This window comes from Ascaphus truei, unplaced genomic scaffold (genome assembly GCF_040206685.1).
Source record: "Ascaphus truei isolate aAscTru1 unplaced genomic scaffold, aAscTru1.hap1 HAP1_SCAFFOLD_670, whole genome shotgun sequence".
NCBI classification, from domain to species: Eukaryota; Metazoa; Chordata; class Amphibia; order Anura; family Ascaphidae; genus Ascaphus; species Ascaphus truei.
In genome coordinates this window covers 133,041-150,994 of record NW_027457003.1, presented here as the reverse complement: position 1 = coordinate 150,994, position 17,954 = coordinate 133,041, and the positions used below count along the sequence as shown (strand labels likewise).

Below are 17,954 nucleotides of genomic sequence, written 5' to 3'. Positions count from 1 at the left end.
CACCGGGCAGTCTGCACTTACACCACCGGGCAGTCTGCACTTACACCACCGGGCAGTCTGCACTTACACCACCGGGCAGTCTGCACTTACACCACCGGGCAGTCTGCACTTACACCACCGGGCAGTCTGCACTTACACCGGGCAGTCTGCACTTACACCACCGGGCAGTCTGCACTTACACCACCGGGCAGTCTGCACTTACACCACCGGCAGTCTGCACTTACACCACCGGCAGTCTGCACTTACACCACCGGGCAGTCTGCACTTACACCACCGGGCAGTCTGCACTTACACCACCGGGCAGTCTGCACTTACACCACCGGGCAGTCTGCACTTACACCACCGGGCAGTCTGCACTTACACCACCGGGCAGTCTGCACTTACACCACCGGGCAGTCTGCACTTACACCACCCGGCAGTCTGCACTTACACCACCCGGCAGTCTGCACTTACACCACCCGGCAGTCTGCACTTACACCCCCTGGCAGCCTGCACTTACACCACCCGGCAGTCTGCACTTACACCCCCTGGCAGCCTGCACTTACACCACCGGGCAGTCTGCACTTACACCCCCGGGCAGTCTGCACTTACACCCCCGGGCAGTCTGCACTTACACCCCCGGGCAGTCTGCACTTACACCTGGCAGTCTGCACTTACACCACCGGGCAGCCTGCACTTACACCACCGGGCAGCCTGCACTTACACCACCGGGCAGTCTGCACTTACACCCCCGGGCAGTCTGCACTTACACCACCGGGCAGTCTGCACTTACACCACCGGGCAGTCTGCACTTACACCCCCGGGCAGTCTGCACTTACACCCCCGGGCAGTCTGCACTTACACCACATGGCAGTCTGCACTTACACCACCGGGCAGTCTGCACTTACACCACCCGGCAGTCTGCACTTACACCACCCGGCAGTCTGCACTTACACCACCCGGCAGTCTGCACTTACACCCCCGGGCAGTCTGCACTTACACCACCGGGCAGTCTGCACTTACACCCCCGGGCAGTCTGCACTTACACCCCCGGGCAGTCTGCACTTACACCTGGCAGTCTGCACTTACACCACCGGGCAGTCTGCACTTACACCACCGGGCAGCCTGCACTTACACCACCGGGCAGTCTGCACTTACACCCCCGGGCAGTCTGCACTTACACCACCGGGCAGTCTGCACTTACACCACCGGGCAGTCTGCACTTACACCCCCGGGCAGTCTGCACTTACACCCCCGGGCAGTCTGCACTTACACCACATGGCAGTCTGCACTTACACCACCGGGCAGTCTGCACTTACACCACCCGGCAGTCTGCACTTACACCACCCGGCAGTCTGCACTTACACCACCCGGCAGTCTGCACTTACACCCCCTGGCAGCCTGCACTTACACCACCCGGCAGTCTGCACTTACACCCCCTGGCAGTCTGCACTTACACCACCCGGCAGTCTGCACTTACACCACCCGGCAGTCTGCACTTACACCACCCGGCAGTCTGCACTTACACCCCCTGGCAGCCTGCACTTACACCACCCGGCAGTCTGCACTTACACCCCCCTGGCAGCCTGCACTTACACCACCGGGCAGTCTGCACTTACACCCCCGGGCAGTCTGCACTTACACCACCGGGCAGTCTGCACTTACACCCCCTGGCAGTCTGCACTTACACCCCCGGGCAGTCTGCACTTACACCCCCGGGCAGTCTGCACTTACACCCCCGGGCAGTCTGCACTTACACCCCCGGGCAGTCTGCACTTACACCCCCGGGCAGTCTGCACTTACACCCCCGGGCAGTCTGCACTTACACCCCCGGGCAGTCTGCACTTACACCCCCGGGCAGTCTGCACTTACACCCCCGGGCAGTCTGCACTTACACCCCCGGGCAGTCTGCACTTACACCCCCGGGCAGTCTGCACTTACACCCCCGGGCAGTCTGCACTTACACCCCCGGGCAGTCTGCACTTACACCCCCGGGCAGTCTGCACTTACACCACCGGGCAGTCTGCACTTACACCACCGGGCAGCCTGCACTTACACCACCGGGCAGTCTGCACTTACACCACCGGGCAGCCTGCACTTACACCACCGGGCAGTCTGCACTTACACCACCGGGCAGTCTGCACTTACACCACCCGGCAGTCTGCACTTACACCACCCGGCAGTCTGCACTTACACCACCGGGCAGTCTGCACTTACACCACCGGGCAGTCTGCACTTACACCACCGGGCAGTCTGCACTTACACCACCGGGCAGTCTGCACTTACACCACCGGGCAGTCTGCACTTACACCGGGCAGTCTGCACTTACACCGGGCAGTCTGCACTTACACCACCGGGCAGTCTGCACTTACACCACCGGGCAGTCTGCACTTACACCACCGGGCAGTCTGCACTTACACCACCGGGCAGTCTGCACTTACACCACCGGGCAGTCTGCACTTACACCGGGCAGTCTGCACTTACACCGGGCAGTCTGCACTTACGCCCGGCAGTCTGCACTTACACCGCCGGGCAGTCTGCACTTACACCGCCGGGCAGTCTGCACTTACACCGCCGGGCAGTCTGCACTTACACCCCCGGGCAGTCTGCACTTACACCCCCGGGCAGTCTGCACTTACACCCCCGGGCAGTCTGCACTTACACCTGGCAGTCTGCACTTACACCGGGCAGTCTGCACTTACACCCCCGGGCAGTCTGCACTTACGCCGGGCAGTCTGCACTTACACCGGGCAGTCTGCACTTACACCACCCGGCAGTCTGCACTTACACCACCCGGCAGTCTGCACTTACACCACCGGGCAGTCTGCACTTACACCACCGGGCAGTCTGCACTTACACCACCGGGCAGTCTGCACTTACACCACCCGGCAGTCTGCACTTACACCACCCGGCAGTCTGCACTTACACCACCCGGCAGTCTGCACTTACACCACCCGGCAGTCTGCACTTACACCACCCGGCAGTCTGCACTTACACCACCGGGCAGTCTGCACTTACACCACCGGGCAGTCTGCACTTACACCACCGGGCAGTCTGCACTTACACCACCGGGCAGTCTGCACTTACGCCCGGCAGTCTGCACTTACGCCCGGCAGTCTGCACTTACACCGCCGGGCAGTCTGCACTTACACCGCCGGGCAGTCTGCACTTACACCGCCGGGCAGTCTGCACTTACACCGCCGGGCAGTCTGCACTTACACCGCCGGGCAGTCTGCACTTACACCCCCGGGCAGTCTGCACTTACAGTACACCACCGGGCAGTCTGCACTTACACCACCGGGCAGTCTGCACTTACACCACCGGGCAGTCTGCACTTACACCACCGGGCAGTCTGCACTTACACCACCGGGCAGTCTGCACTTACACCACCGGGCAGTCTGCACTTACACCACCGGGCAGTCTGCACTTACACCACATGGCAGTCTGCACTTACACCACCGGGCAGTCTGCACTTACACCACCGGGCAGTCTGCACTTACACCACCGGGCAGTCTGCACTTACACCTGGCAGTCTGCACTTACACCGGGCAGTCTGCACTTACACCGGGCAGTCTGCACTTACGCCCGGCAGTCTGCACTTACACCACCCGGCAGTCTGCACTTACACCACCCGGCAGTCTGCACTTACACCACCCGGCAGTCTGCACTTACACCACCGGGCAGTCTGCACTTACACCACCCGGCAGTCTGCACTTACACCACCCGGCAGTCTGCACTTACACCCCCTGGCAGTCTGCACTTACACCACATGGCAGTCTGCACTTACACCACCGGGCAGTCTGCACTTACACCACCCGGCAGTCTGCACTTACACCACCCGGCAGTCTGCACTTACACCACCCGGCAGTCTGCACTTACACCCCCTGGCAGCCTGCACTTACACCACCCGGCAGTCTGCACTTACACCCCCTGGCAGTCTGCACTTACACCACCCGGCAGTCTGCACTTACACCACCCGGCAGTCTGCACTTACACCACCCGGCAGTCTGCACTTACACCCCCTGGCAGCCTGCACTTACACCACCGGGCAGTCTGCACTTACACCCCCTGGCAGTCTGCACTTACACCACCGGGCAGTCTGCACTTACACCGGGCAGTCTGCACTTAAACCACCTGGCAGTCTGCACTTACACCCCCCGGCAGTCTGCACTTACACCCCCCGGCAGTCTGCACTTACACCCCCTGGCAGTCTGCACTTACACCCCCTGGCAGTCTGCACTTACACCCCCTGGCAGTCTGCACTTACACCCCCGGGCAGTCTGCGCTTACACCCCCCGGGCAGTCTGCACTTACACCCCCTGGCAGTCTGCACTTACACCCCCCGGGCAGTCTGCACTTACACCCCCTGGCAGTCTGCACTTACACCACCGGGCAGTCTGCACTTACGCCCCCTGGCAGCCTGCACTTACACCCCCCGGCAGTCTGCACTTACACCTGGCAGTCTCTCTCCCGGTTGGGTCCGTGATACAGGTAGACCCGCAATCTGCCGTCGGACACCCGCTTCTCTACCTCCTTTTTCCAGTGGTGGACGAGGGACGCCGGGCAGATAATTAAAGTCCCGCGAGAGACCAACAGAGAGGAATCTGCAACGGTAAGGGAAACAAATCAGGGGCGCAGGAGGAGGAGGCTCAGGAGGAGGTGCAGGCCGCGGGATCTGACCTCTGTACGCAGGAGGAGGAGGTGCAGGCCGCGGGATCTGACCTCTGTACGCAGGAGGAGGAGGTGCAGGCCGCGGGATCTGACCTCTGTACGCAGGAGGAGGAGGTGCAGGCCACGGGATCTGACCTCTGTACGCAGGAGGAGGCGCAGGCCGCGGGATCTGACCTCTGTACGCAGGAGGAGGCGCAGGCCGCTGGGTCTGACCTCTGTACGCAGGAGGAGGAGGCGCAGGCCGCGGGATCTGACCTCTGTACGCAGGAGGAGGTGCAGGCCGCGGGATCTGACCTCTGTACGCAGGAGGAGGAGGCGCAGGCCGCGGGATCTGACCTCTGTACGCAGGAGGAGGAGGCGCAGGCCGCTGGGTCTGACCTCTGTACGCAGGAGGAGGTGCAGGCGGCGGGATCTGACCTCTGTACGCAGGAGGAGGAGGCGCAGGCCGCGGGATCTGACCTCTGTACGCAGGAGGAGCCGCAGGCCGCTGGGTCTGACCTCTGTACGCAGGAGGAGGAGGCGCAGGCCACGGGATCTGACCTCTGTACGCAGGAGGAGGTGCAGGCCGCGGGATCTGACCTCTGTACGCAGGAGGAGGAGGCGCAGGCCGCGGGATCTGACCTCTGTACGCAGGAGGAGGAGGCGCAGGCCGCTGGGTCTGACCTCTGTACGCAGGAGGAGGTGCAGGCCGCGGGATCTGACCTCTGTACGCAGGAGGAGGCGCAGGCCGCTGGGTCTGACCTCTGTACGCAGGAGGAGGGGCAGGCCGCGGGATCTGACCTCTGTACGCAGGAGGAGGTGCAGGCCGCGGGATCTGACCTCTGTACGCAGGAGGAGGTGCAGGCCGCGGGATCTGACCTCTGTACGCAGGAGGAGGAGGCGCAGGCCGCGGGATCTGACCTCTGTACGCAGGAGGAGGAGGCGCAGGCCGCTGGGTCTGACCTCTGTACGCAGGAGGAGGTGCAGGCGGCGGGATCTGACCTCTGTACGCAGGAGGAGGAGGCGCAGGCCGCTGGGTCTGACCTCTGTACGCAGGAGGTGCAGGCCGCGGGATCTGACCTCTGTACGCAGGAGGAGGAGGTGCAGGCCGCTGGGTCTGACCTCTGTACGCAGGAGGAGGTGCAGGCCGCGGGATCTGACCTCTGTACGCAGGAGGAAGAGGCGCAGGCCGCTGGGTCTGACCTCTGTACGCAGGAGGAGGTGCAGGCCGCGGGATCTGACCTCTATACGCAGGAGGAGGAGGCGCAGGCCGCGGGATCTGACCTCTGTACGCAGGAGGAGGAGGCGCAGGCCGCGGGATCTGACCTCTGTACGCAGGAGGAGGCGCAGGCCGCTGGGTCTGACCTCTGTACGCAGGAGGAGGCGGCGCAGGCCGCGGGATCTGACCTCTGTACGCAGGAGGAGGAGGCGCAGGGCGCGGGATCTGACCTCTGTACGCAGGAGGAGGCGGCGCAGGCCGCGGGATCTGACCTCTGTACGCAGGAGGAGGAGGCGCAGGCCGCTGGGTCTGACCTCTGTACGCAGGAGGAGGAGGCGCAGGCCGCGGGATCTGACCTCTGTACGCAGGAGGAGGCGCAGGCCGCGGGATCTGACCTCTGTACGCAGGAGGAGGCGCAGGATCTGACCTCTGTACGCAGGAGGAGGCGCAGGCCGCGGGATCTGACCTCTGTACGCAGGAGGAGGCGCAGGCCGCTGGGTCTGACCTCTGTACGCAGGAGGAGGCGCAGGCCGCTGGGTCTGACCTCTGTACGCAGGAGGAGGCGCAGGCCGCTGGGTCTGACCTCTGTACGCAGGAGGAGGAGGCGCAGGCCGCGGGATCTGACCTCTGTACGCAGGAGGAGGTGCAGGCCGCGGGATCTGACCTCTGTACGCAGGAGGAGGCGCAGGCCGCTGGATCTGACCTCTGTACGCAGGAGGAGGCGCAGGCCGCGGGATCTGACCTCTGTACGCAGGAGGAGGCGCAGGCCGCTGGGTCTGACCTCTGTACGCAGGAGGAGGCGCAGGCCGCTGGGTCTGACCTCTGTACGCAGGAGGAGGCGCAGGCCGCTGGGTCTGACCTCTGTACGCAGGAGGAGGAGGCGCAGGCCGCGGGATCTGACCTCTGTACGCAGGAGGAGGTGCAGGCCGCGGGATCTGACCTCTGTACGCAGGAGGAGGCGCAGGCCGCTGGATCTGACCTCTGTACGCAGGAGGAGGCGCAGGCCGCGGGATCTGACCTCTGTACGCAGGAGGAGGAGGCGCAGGCCGCGGGATCTGACCTCTGTACGCAGGAGGAGGAGGCGCAGGCCGCTGGGTCTGACCTCTGTACGCAGGAGGAGGTGCAGGCGGCGGGATCTGACCTCTGTACGCAGGAGGAGGAGGCGCAGGCCGCTGGGTCTGACCTCTGTACGCAGGAGGTGCAGGCCGCGGGATCTGACCTCTGTACGCAGGAGGAGGAGGTGCAGGCCGCTGGGTCTGACCTCTGTACGCAGGAGGAGGTGCAGGCCGCGGGATCTGACCTCTGTACGCAGGAGGAAGAGGCGCAGGCCGCTGGGTCTGACCTCTGTACGCAGGAGGAGGTGCAGGCCGCGGGATCTGACCTCTATACGCAGGAGGAGGAGGCGCAGGCCGCGGGATCTGACCTCTGTACGCAGGAGGAGGAGGCGCAGGCCGCGGGATCTGACCTCTGTACGCAGGAGGAGGCGCAGGCCGCTGGGTCTGACCTCTGTACGCAGGAGGAGGCGGCGCAGGCCGCGGGATCTGACCTCTGTACGCAGGAGGAGGAGGCGCAGGCCGCGGGATCTGACCTCTGTACGCAGGAGGAGGCGGCGCAGGCCGCGGGATCTGACCTCTGTACGCAGGAGGAGGAGGCGCAGGCCGCTGGGTCTGACCTCTGTACGCAGGAGGAGGAGGCGCAGGCCGCGGGATCTGACCTCTGTACGCAGGAGGAGGCGCAGGATCTGACCTCTGTACGCAGGAGGAGGCGCAGGCCGCGGGATCTGACCTCTGTACGCAGGAGGAGGCGCAGGCCGCTGGGTCTGACCTCTGTACGCAGGAGGAGGCGCAGGCCGCTGGGTCTGACCTCTGTACGCAGGAGGAGGTGCAGGCCGCTGGGTCTGACCTCTGTACGCAGGAGGAGGAGGCGCAGGCCGCGGGATCTGACCTCTGTACGCAGGAGGAGGTGCAGGCCGCGGGATCTGACCTCTGTACGCAGGAGGAGGCGCAGGCCGCTGGATCTGACCTCTGTACGCAGGAGGAGGCGCAGGCCGCGGGATCTGACCTCTGTACGCAGGAGGAGGCGCAGGCCGCTGGGTCTGACCTCTGTACGCAGGAGGAGGCGCAGGCCGCTGGGTCTGACCTCTGTACGCAGGAGGAGGCGCAGGCCGCTGGGTCTGACCTCTGTACGCAGGAGGAGGAGGCGCAGGCCGCGGGATCTGACCTCTGTACGCAGGAGGAGGTGCAGGCCGCGGGATCTGACCTCTGTACGCAGGAGGAGGCGCAGGCCGCTGGATCTGACCTCTGTACGCAGGAGGAGGCGCAGGCCGCGGGATCTGACCTCTGTACGCAGGAGGAGGCGCAGGACGCGGGATCTGACCTCTGTACGCAGGAGGAGGAGGCGCAGGCCGCGGGATCTGACCTCTGTACGCAGGAGGAGGAGGCGCAGGCCGCTGGGTCTGACCTCTGTACGCAGGAGGAGGTGCAGGCCGCGGGATCTGACATCTGTACGCAGGAGGAGGCGCAGGCCGCGGGATCTGACCTCTGTACGCAGGAGGAGGCGCAGGCCGCTGGATCTGACCTCTGTACGCAGGAGGAGGCGCAGGCCGCTGGGTCTGACCTCTGTACGCAGGAGGAGGCGCAGGCCGCGGGATCTGACCTCTGTACGCAGGAGGAGGCGCAGGCCGCTGGGTCTGACCTCTGTACGCAGAAGGAGGCGCAGGCCGCTGGGTCTGACCTCTGTACGCAGGAGGAGGCGCAGGCCGCTGGGTCTGACCTCTGTACGCAGGAGGAGGAGGCGCAGGCCGCGGGATCTGACCTCTGTACGCAGGAGGAGGTGCAGGCCGCGGGATCTGACCTCTGTACGCAGGAGGAGGAGGCGCAGGCCGCGGGATCTGACCTCTGTACGCAGGAGGAGGCGCAGGCCGCTGGGTCTGACCTCTGTACGCAGGAGGAGGCGGCGCAGGCCGCGGGATCTGACCTCTGTACGCAGGAGGAGGAGGCGCAGGCCGCGGGATCTGACCTCTGTACGCAGGAGGAGGCGGCGCAGGCCGCGGGATCTGACCTCTGTACGCAGGAGGAGGAGGCGCAGGCCGCTGGGTCTGACCTCTGTATGCAGGAGGAGGAGGCGCAGGCCGCGGGATCTGACCTCTGTACGCAGGAGGAGGCGCAGGCCGCGGGATCTGACCTCTGTACGCAGGAGGAGGCGCAGGCCGCGGGATCTGACCTCTGTACGCAGGAGGAGGCGCAGGCCGCTGGGTCTGACCTCTGTACGCAGGAGGAGGCGCAGGCCGCTGGGTCTGACCTCTGTACGCAGGAGGAGGCGCAGGCCGCTGGGTCTGACCTCTGTACGCAGGAGGAGGCGCAGGCCGCGGGATCTGACCTCTGTACGCAGGAGGAGGCGCAGGCCGCGGGATCTGACCTCTGTACGCAGGAGGAGGCGCAGGCCGCGGGATCTGACTCTGTACGCAGGAGGAGGAGGCGCAGGCCGCTGGGTCTGACCTCTGTACGCAGGAGGAGGAGGTGCAGGCCGCTGGGTCTGACCTCTGTACGCAGGAGGAGGAGGCGCAGGCCGCGGGATCTGACCTCTGTACGCAGGAGGAGGTGCAGGCCGCGGGATCTGACCTCTGTACGCAGGAGGAGGTGCAGGCCGCTGGATCTGACCTCTGTACGCAGGAGGAGGCGCAGGCCGCGGGATCTGACCTCTGTACGCAGGAGGAGGCGCAGGACGCGGGATCTGACCTCTGTACGCAGGAGGAGGAGGCGCAGGCCGCGGGATCTGACCTCTGTACGCAGGAGGAGGAGGCGCAGGCCGCTGGGTCTGACCTCTGTACGCAGGAGGAGGTGCAGGCCGCGGGATCTGACATCTGTACGCAGGAGGAGGTGCAGGCCGCGGGATCTGACCTCTGTACGCAGGAGGAGGCGCAGGCCGCTGGATCTGACCTCTGTACGCAGGAGGAGGCGCAGGCCGCTAGGTCTGACCTCTGTACGCAGGAGGAGGCGCAGGCCGCGGGATCTGACCTCTGTACGCAGGAGGAGGCGCAGGCCGCTGGGTCTGACCTCTGTACGCAGAAGGAGGCGCAGGCCGCTGGGTCTGACCTCTGTACGCAGGAGGAGGCGCAGGCCGCGGGATCTGACCTCTGTACGCAGGAGGAGGCGCAGGACGCGGGATCTGACCTCTGTACGCAGGAGGAGGAGGCGCAGGCCGCTGGGTCTGACCTCTGTACGCAGGAGGAGGAGGTGCAGGCCGCTGGGTCTGACCTCTGTACGCAGGAGGAGGAGGCGCAGGCCGCGGGATCTGACCTCTGTACGCAGGAGGAGGTGCAGGCCGCGGGATCTGACCTCTGTACGCAGGAGGAGGTGCAGGCCGCTGGATCTGACCTCTGTACGCAGGAGGAGGCGCAGGCCGCGGGATCTGACCTCTGTACGCAGGAGGAGGCGCAGGACGCGGGATCTGACCTCTGTACGCAGGAGGAGGAGGCGCAGGCCGCGGGATCTGACCTCTGTACGCAGGAGGAGGAGGCGCAGGCCGCTGGGTCTGACCTCTGTACGCAGGAGGAGGTGCAGGCCGCGGGATCTGACATCTGTACGCAGGAGGAGGTGCAGGCCGCGGGATCTGACCTCTGTACGCAGGAGGAGGCGCAGGCCGCTGGATCTGACCTCTGTACGCAGGAGGAGGCGCAGGCCGCTAGGTCTGACCTCTGTACGCAGGAGGAGGCGCAGGCCGCGGGATCTGACCTCTGTACGCAGGAGGAGGCGCAGGCCGCTGGGTCTGACCTCTGTACGCAGAAGGAGGCGCAGGCCGCTGGGTCTGACCTCTGTACGCAGGAGGAGGCGCAGGCCGCTGGGTCTGACCTCTGTACGCAGGAGGAGGAGGCGCAGGCCGCGGGATCTGACCTCTGTACGCAGGAGGAGGTGCAGGCCGCTGGGTCTGACCTCTGTACGCAGGAGGAGGCGCAGGCCGCGGGATCTGACCTCTGTACGCAGGAGGAGGAGGCGCAGGCCGCGGGATCTGACCTCTGTACGCAGGAGGAGGAGGCGCAGGCCGCGGGATCTGATCTCTGTACGCAGGAGGTGGTGCAGGCCGCGGGATCTGACCTCTGTACGCAGGAGGAGGAGGCGCAGGCCGCGGGATCTGACCTCTGTACGCAGGAGGAGGTGCAGGCCGCTGGGTCTGACCTCTGTACGCAGGAGGAGGTGCAGGCCGCGGGATCTGACCTCTGTACGCAGGAGGAGGAGGCGCAGGCCGCGGGATCTGATCTCTGTACGCAGGAGGAGGAGGCGCAGGCCGCTGGATCTGACCTCTGTACGCAGGAGGAGGAGGTGCAGGCCGCGGGATCTGACCTCTGTACGCAGGAGGAGGCGCAGGCCGCGGGATCTGACTCTGTACGCAGGAGGAGGTGCAGGCCGCTGGGTCTGACCTCTGTACGCAGGAGGAGGAGGCGCAGGCCGCGGGATCTGACCTCTGTACGCAGGAGGAGGAGGCGCAGGCCGCGGGATCTGACCTCTGTACGCAGGAGGAGGAGGCGCAGGCCGCGGGATCTGACCTCTGTACGCAGGAGGAGGCGCAGGCCGCGGGATCTGACCTCTGTACGCAGGAGGAGGTGCAGGCCGCGGGATCTGACCTCTGTACGCAGGAGGAGGCGCAGGCCGCGGGATCTGACCTCTGTACGCAGGAGGAGGAGGCGCAGGCCGCGGGATCTGACCTCTGTACGCAGGAGGAGGTGCAGGCCGCGGGATCTGACCTCTGTACGCAGGAGGAGGTGCAGGCCGCGGGGTCTGACCTCTGTACGCAGGAGGAGGCGCAGGCCGCGGGATCTGACCTCTGTACGCAGGAGGAGGTGCAGGCTGCGGGGTCTGACCTCTGTACGCAGGAGGAGGTGCAGGCCGCGGGATCTGACCTCTGTACGCAGGAGGAGGTGCAGGCCGCGGGGTCTGACCTCTGTACGCAGGAGGAGGTGCAGGCCGCGGGATCTGACCTCTGTACGCAGGAGGAGGTGCAGGCCGCGGGGTCTGACCTCTGTACGCAGGAGGAGGTGCAGGCCGCGGGGTCTGACCTCTGTACGCAGGAGGAGGAGGCGCAGGCCGCGGGATCTGACCTCTGTACGCAGGAGGAGGAGGCGCAGGCCGCGGGATCTGACCTCTGTACGCAGGAGGAGGCGCAGGCCGCGGGATCTGACCTCTGTACGCAGGAGGAGGTGCAGGCCGCGGGATCTGACCTCTGTACGCAGGAGGAGGTGCAGGCCGCGGGATCTGACCTCTGTACGCAGGAGGAGGCGCAGGCCGCGGGATCTGACCTCTGTACGCAGGAGGAGGAGGCGCAGGCCGCGGGATCTGACCTCTGTACGCAGGAGGAGGTGCAGGCCGCGGGATCTGACCTCTGTACTCCCAGTAACAAACACACGCGCACACACACTGCGCGAGAAGTATTTCCGGATTTGAGGTGCAGTCCCCATTGATGGCTGCCTCAGTATATACGTCACTGCTATTGTCTATGGTTTTGTTTCCTCTTTTCTCACAAAGGACCCGGTATAAGCCTGGTACGTGCCGGACCTGCCGGGAGGACTTAGTGCGGCGTGGCCGCAGCGTCATATGTTTGGGCCAAAAGATTCAACTTAACGAACCAATATTTATGAGAATAGGAAAAATAGAGACCAAATAATTTGCCATATGGGATGTGCGAGCGTGTGTGCGCGTGCGCGAGTGTGTGTGCGCGTGCGCGAGTGTGCGTGCGCGTGCGTGTGTGTGCGAGTGTGTGCGCGAGTGTGTGTGTGCGCGTGCGAGTGTGTGTGCGAGTGCGCGCAAAAGGAGAAAATTTAAACAACTTACCGTAATTTTCTTTTCCTGGAACCATGGCAGTGGGCACCATTGGGTTAATCCCTTCTCACTCTAGGTAGGACAGGAAGTAGACTTTTGCAGGTAGGCCATATAAGGCCCCTCCCTCTACCTGCACCTTAGTCTTACGATTCTTCCATAGCTGAAAATATATAACTGATAGGCATTGACATACATAGGGAGGGTAACTATGTGCCCACTGCCATGGTTCCAGGAAAAGAAAATTACGGTAAGTTGTTTAAATTTTCTCCTTTCCTGATCACCCTGGCAGTGGGCACCATTGGGACATACCCAAGCAGTGCAAATTTTAGGGAGGGATACATCAGATTAGACAACACCAGTTTAATGTCTTATCAGTTCAACCTTTATTAATACACTTTACACTTTATTTCACTACAGTTTCTAAGACTCTACGCCCAAAGCTTGCATCAGCTGATGATTGTACGTCTAGTCTGTAGTATTTCAGAAATGTATTGAATGAGGACCAGACAGCTGCTTTACATATCTGCCCTGGTGTGGCCTGGGCTTTAAATGCCCATGAAGTAGCCATGGCCCTTGTAGAATGGGCCTTCACGTTCAAAGGTTTATCTTGTCCTTTGCTTTCATAAGCTCTTTTGATACAAGCCACAATCCACTGTGCAATTGTAGTCTTTGATGCTGCTTGACCTTTCTTTGGTCCTTCAGGAATGACAAATAATTTGTCAGACTTTCTGATGTCTCTCATCCTTTCTAGGTACACCTTAAGACATCTCACCACGTCCAATTTGTGTAACCTTTCCTCTTTCTTATTTTTTGGTTCTGGACAAAAAGACGGGATCACGATCTCCTGATTCATGTGGAACTGTGATACCACCTTTGGCAGGAATTGATGTATCGGTCTAAGAACTGCCTTGTCTTGATGTATGATTAGGAATGGCTCCTTAGCAGATAGCGCCTGTAGTTCTCCCACTCTCCTTGCTGAGGTGATTGCTATCAGAAACGCCATTTTCCAAGACAACCATTTTAGGCCAATGTCCTGTATTGGTTCAAACGGAGCTGCTGTTAATACATCCAAGACTAACGACAAGTCCCATGTAGGTACTCTGTTCTTAATTTGAGGTTTTAACCTTTTAACTGCTTGAAAGAACCTGATTATCAGTCTTTCTACTGCCAGATTTCTTTCCAACAAAGCTGATAGTGCCGACACTTTTACTTTTAATGAGCTGAGACTGAGACCTTTCTCAAATCCTTTATGCAGGAATTCCACTATAGATACAATTTTTGGTGAAAGAAAATTTTCTCTCTCTTTTTCACACCAATCACAAAAGCAGAGCCAGATTCTATGGTATACTCTTGATGTGGAACTTTTCCTTGCTTGTAAGAGGGTTTGAATTGTTTTCTCTGAACAACCCTTCAGTCTCAATGTCTCCCGCTCAATCGCCATGCCGTCAAAGCCCATTGTTTGGTATTTGGATGGCTTATTGGCCCCTGTTGCATCAGGCCTTTTTGATCTGGTATGTGCCATGGTGTATCCACTGCCATATTTACCAGGTGTGTAAACCAAAGCCTTCTTGGCCAGTATGGTGCTATGAATATCACCTCTGCTCTCTCTTCTCTGATTTTCCTGATTGTTTTTGGAATCAGAGGAATTGGAGGGAACAGGTATCCCAATTTGAAGTCCCATTTGAGACTGAGAGCATCTGTAGCTTGTGCGCTTGGGTGAAATTGTCTGGAACAATAGTTCCTTACTTTGCGATTCTGGTGTGTCGCCATCAGATCGATGTCTGGTTGACCCCATCGCTCTACCAGTTTTTGAAATACTCCTGGATTTAACGCCCATTCTCCTGGGTGAATGATATTGCGACTTAGAAAGTCTGCTGTGACATTTTCTAGTCCTGGGATATGTATGGCTGTGATATCCGACAAGTGGCACTCTGCCCAACCGAGTATTTCTGCTGTGAGCTTCATCAGCTTTCTGCTCCTGGTTCCTCCTTGTTTGGCTATATATTTGACCACAGAGCTGTTGTCTGATTCTATCTTTATACAGCCACCTCTTATTTTGTCCTGGAAAACTTCTAGGGCCTTTTGTACTGCTTTTAATTCCAGCAGATTTGATGGTAAGTGGTTTACCTGATTTCCCCAGGTTCCTTACACCACTTCTTCTCCCATCTGAACCCCCCAACCTGTCTTGCTCGCATCTGTTGTAATTTTTTAACCAGTGCACAGGTTGTAGCGTTTTCCCTTTGACCAGGTTTCGGGTATCTTCCCACCATTTTAACTCTTGTTTTGTTTGTGGGTGTAACAAGATTCTTTGTCTTGTGTCTTTGTGATTCCCGTTCCATTGTTGCAGAAAATTGTTTTGCAGAGGTCTCATATGCAACGCTGCCCACTTTGTGACACTTAATGTTGAAGCGAATTTCCCCAGGAGTCTCATGCATTCTTCTGCAAAAGTCCTGGTAGCTTTTCTGAGCCTCCTTGTTCGTATGGCTATGTCTTGCCTCTTTGCCTCTGGCAATCTCACTTCTCCTTTTCTGTATCGAATTCTACTCCCAGAAATCTTAAGAGCTGAGTGGGTACCAAATGGCTCTTGTCTCTATTTATTAACCAACCGTGATGTTCTAGGAAGGTTATTACCATTTTCTGGTCTTGTTGGAGTTTCCCCCCATCCTCTGATTTTACCAGGATGTCGTCCAGGTAAGGGTATATCTCTACCCCCCTTTTTCTCATCTCTGCCACTAGAGGGCTAGAACCTTTGTAAACGACCTTGGGGAAGTTGCCAGACCAAATGGTAGTGCTGTGTACTGATAATGCTCCTGATTTACTGCAAACCTTAGGAATCTTTGATGCCCTTTTGCTATCGGTACATGTAAATAAGCGTCTTTTAAGTCTATCGCCACCATCCAGTCTCCTGGTTGTACCTCTTGTATAATCAGATTTACAGACACCATCTTGAACTTTCTTATCTTCAAGAATGAATTTACCCTTCTTAGGTCTAGGATTGCTCTGTAATCCCCTGTAGGCTTCTTTACCAAAAATATTCTGGAATAAATTCCGCTTCCTCTGCTTTCCTGAGGTACCTTTTCTATTACTTCTGCCTGTAGTAATTTCCTTAAAGCTATATTCATCTGCTTTCTCTTTTCTTTGGAGTGTATCCATGTTATCACCCCCATATTTCTTTTTGGTACCTCCCTGAATTCCATACTGTATCCTTGACGAATGGTTTGTAACACCCACTCGTCCTGTATTGTTTGGGCCCATGTTGTGGAAAACATTCTCAGCCGTCCTCCTACGGACAACTGCTGGGCCCTCTGACCTTCATGTGGATTTATTCTTTGCGAATGATCCTCTTCCTCTAGAGCCACGAAAAAGCCGGTTCTGGCCACCTCTCCATGTTGTTTGCCTTGGAGCAGCCCTACCAGGCCTGTATGCATTTGCTTCTCTATATTGATTTTTATTCATGTGTTGGAGATTGAATCTCCTGGCTCTGTATTCCTGCGGCAAAAATATGCTCTTTCCACCTGATGCCTTTGTTATTATTGCATCTAGTTTGCTGCCGAATAGGAATTCACCTTCAAATGGCAATGTACATAAGGTGTTCTTTGATGCTGTGTCAGCCATCCACTGTCTGAGCCATAAAGCTCTTCTTGCTGATACCGCTAGTGCCATAGACTTGGCTGCTATTTTTACTGCATCTAATGAGGCTTCCGCTATGTAATCAGTTGCCCATTTCACCTCTGACAACGCCTTAAGAATAGTACTTCTTTTTACACCCTTGTCTATTGCCTCTTCAATATTGGCAATCCACACTCGCATAGCTCTAGCAATTGATGTAGTTGCTATGGCTGGTTTGTAGGCTGTTCCTGCCGTAACATATGCTTTCTTTAATGCATAATCCATCCTTTTATCCATAGCGTCTTTTAATGACGCTGCCTCCTCTAAGGGAATTGTGGTCTTTTTTACTATTCTGGAAATAGCAAGATCCACCTTTGGGCTAACCTCCCACTTTCTCATTTCCTCTTGTGGGAATGGATACATTTTCCCCAATCTTTTAGGCGCAAATATTTTGGCATCTCGTCGGGCCAATTCCACCTGAATAAGATCTTTAATCACTTGGTGGATGGGAAAAACTCTATCCTTTCTTTGTCTTGCCCCAAAAAGTTTATCTCTCTTATGGGTTAACTCCTCAGAGTCTTCTAGTTCCAAAGCCAGCCTCATGGCTTTAATCAGTGGATCCACAACTTCTATATCAAATTCAGATTCCTCCTCCTGAATCTCTAGCTCTGATGAATCCCTTTCTCCCTCTGATACTTGGAAACAATCCATCTCAGACTCATCTGACGAAAAACCTTTCCCTTTATCCAGACTGGTTTGGGATCTAGATCTTTTTTGCGTAGGGTTAACAGCTTGCTGGACTGCTTCATCCACACTCTGTTTAACTGCCTCCTTCATCAACACAAGGAAAGTGCTCATCTGTTCACTGGTATCACCTGCTGCAGTTTTAATACATTCTTTGCATAATTTCTTTCCTATAACAGCTGGATTCTCACACGCTGCACACCACTTCGTTTTTTTTTTTTTTTAAGTAACTTTTCCTCTATTTTTATGTTGCAGGGATTCCCCAGCCCCCTTAAAAGATTCCGCTTCTGGTAGGGTAACCAACGCACTAAATTATAAAAACAAAATAAATGCTAAACATACACCCTGATGTATATATATATCATCTCTCTTTTCCCATTGTAGAACAAACTAAGGACTCACCTAGTCTTGGGAACTGATGTTTTGGGTGTTTCCATTTTTGCATCCATATCCAGCACTTGGCTTCTCCCTGCTGAGCGTTCCATGCTGCAGCTTCACTCACACATACATCGTGTGGCCGTCGCATTCATGACGTCATCAAGTGCTCGTGCTCGTGCACCCGCACGGCTCGCGTGTCCGTGCACGCACTTGCCGGCCTGCACGCGCACGCTCCCTAGCGGCTACGTGCCCTGTACCCTTCTCCGCAGTATCTTTGATACACCTGCGGTCCTCTGAACCTCCTAGGTTCACCGCGGATTCCTGGGGTAGTACCGCCGCGTTGCTACGCTGTTGCGGTCTGCAGAGCTCCTCCGCTCGCAGTATTGCTCCCCCTTCCGCGTGTGGCGGGCTGCCGGGTACCTTACCGCAGCGCTCAGGCGCTTATGCGGTGAGTCTGGGCCTCCATGGGTCCCTGCTGCCGCCGTTGTGCGCCTCGATTCTGGGCATTGCACTCAGCTTTTGCGCTGCAGCTGTTTCCCCCCACCCAACAGGGGCACCCCCGA

The 17,954-nt window shown here is 59.0% G+C and overlaps 1 protein-coding gene across 1 annotated transcript in view; it reads right to left on the bottom strand.

Annotated features, from left to right (window-relative positions):
• TTF2 (transcription termination factor 2) overlaps positions 1–17,954 on the bottom strand; it is a gene marked incomplete at its 3' end in the record, with an annotated part of 188,190 nt that overhangs the window by 45,549 nt on the left and 124,687 nt on the right. Inside the window, exon 11 of the mRNA XM_075584603.1 lies at positions 4,433–4,583. Coding sequence (XP_075440718.1) covers positions 4,433–4,583 — 151 coding nt within the window. The remainder of the gene's footprint in view (positions 1–4,432; positions 4,584–17,954) is intronic.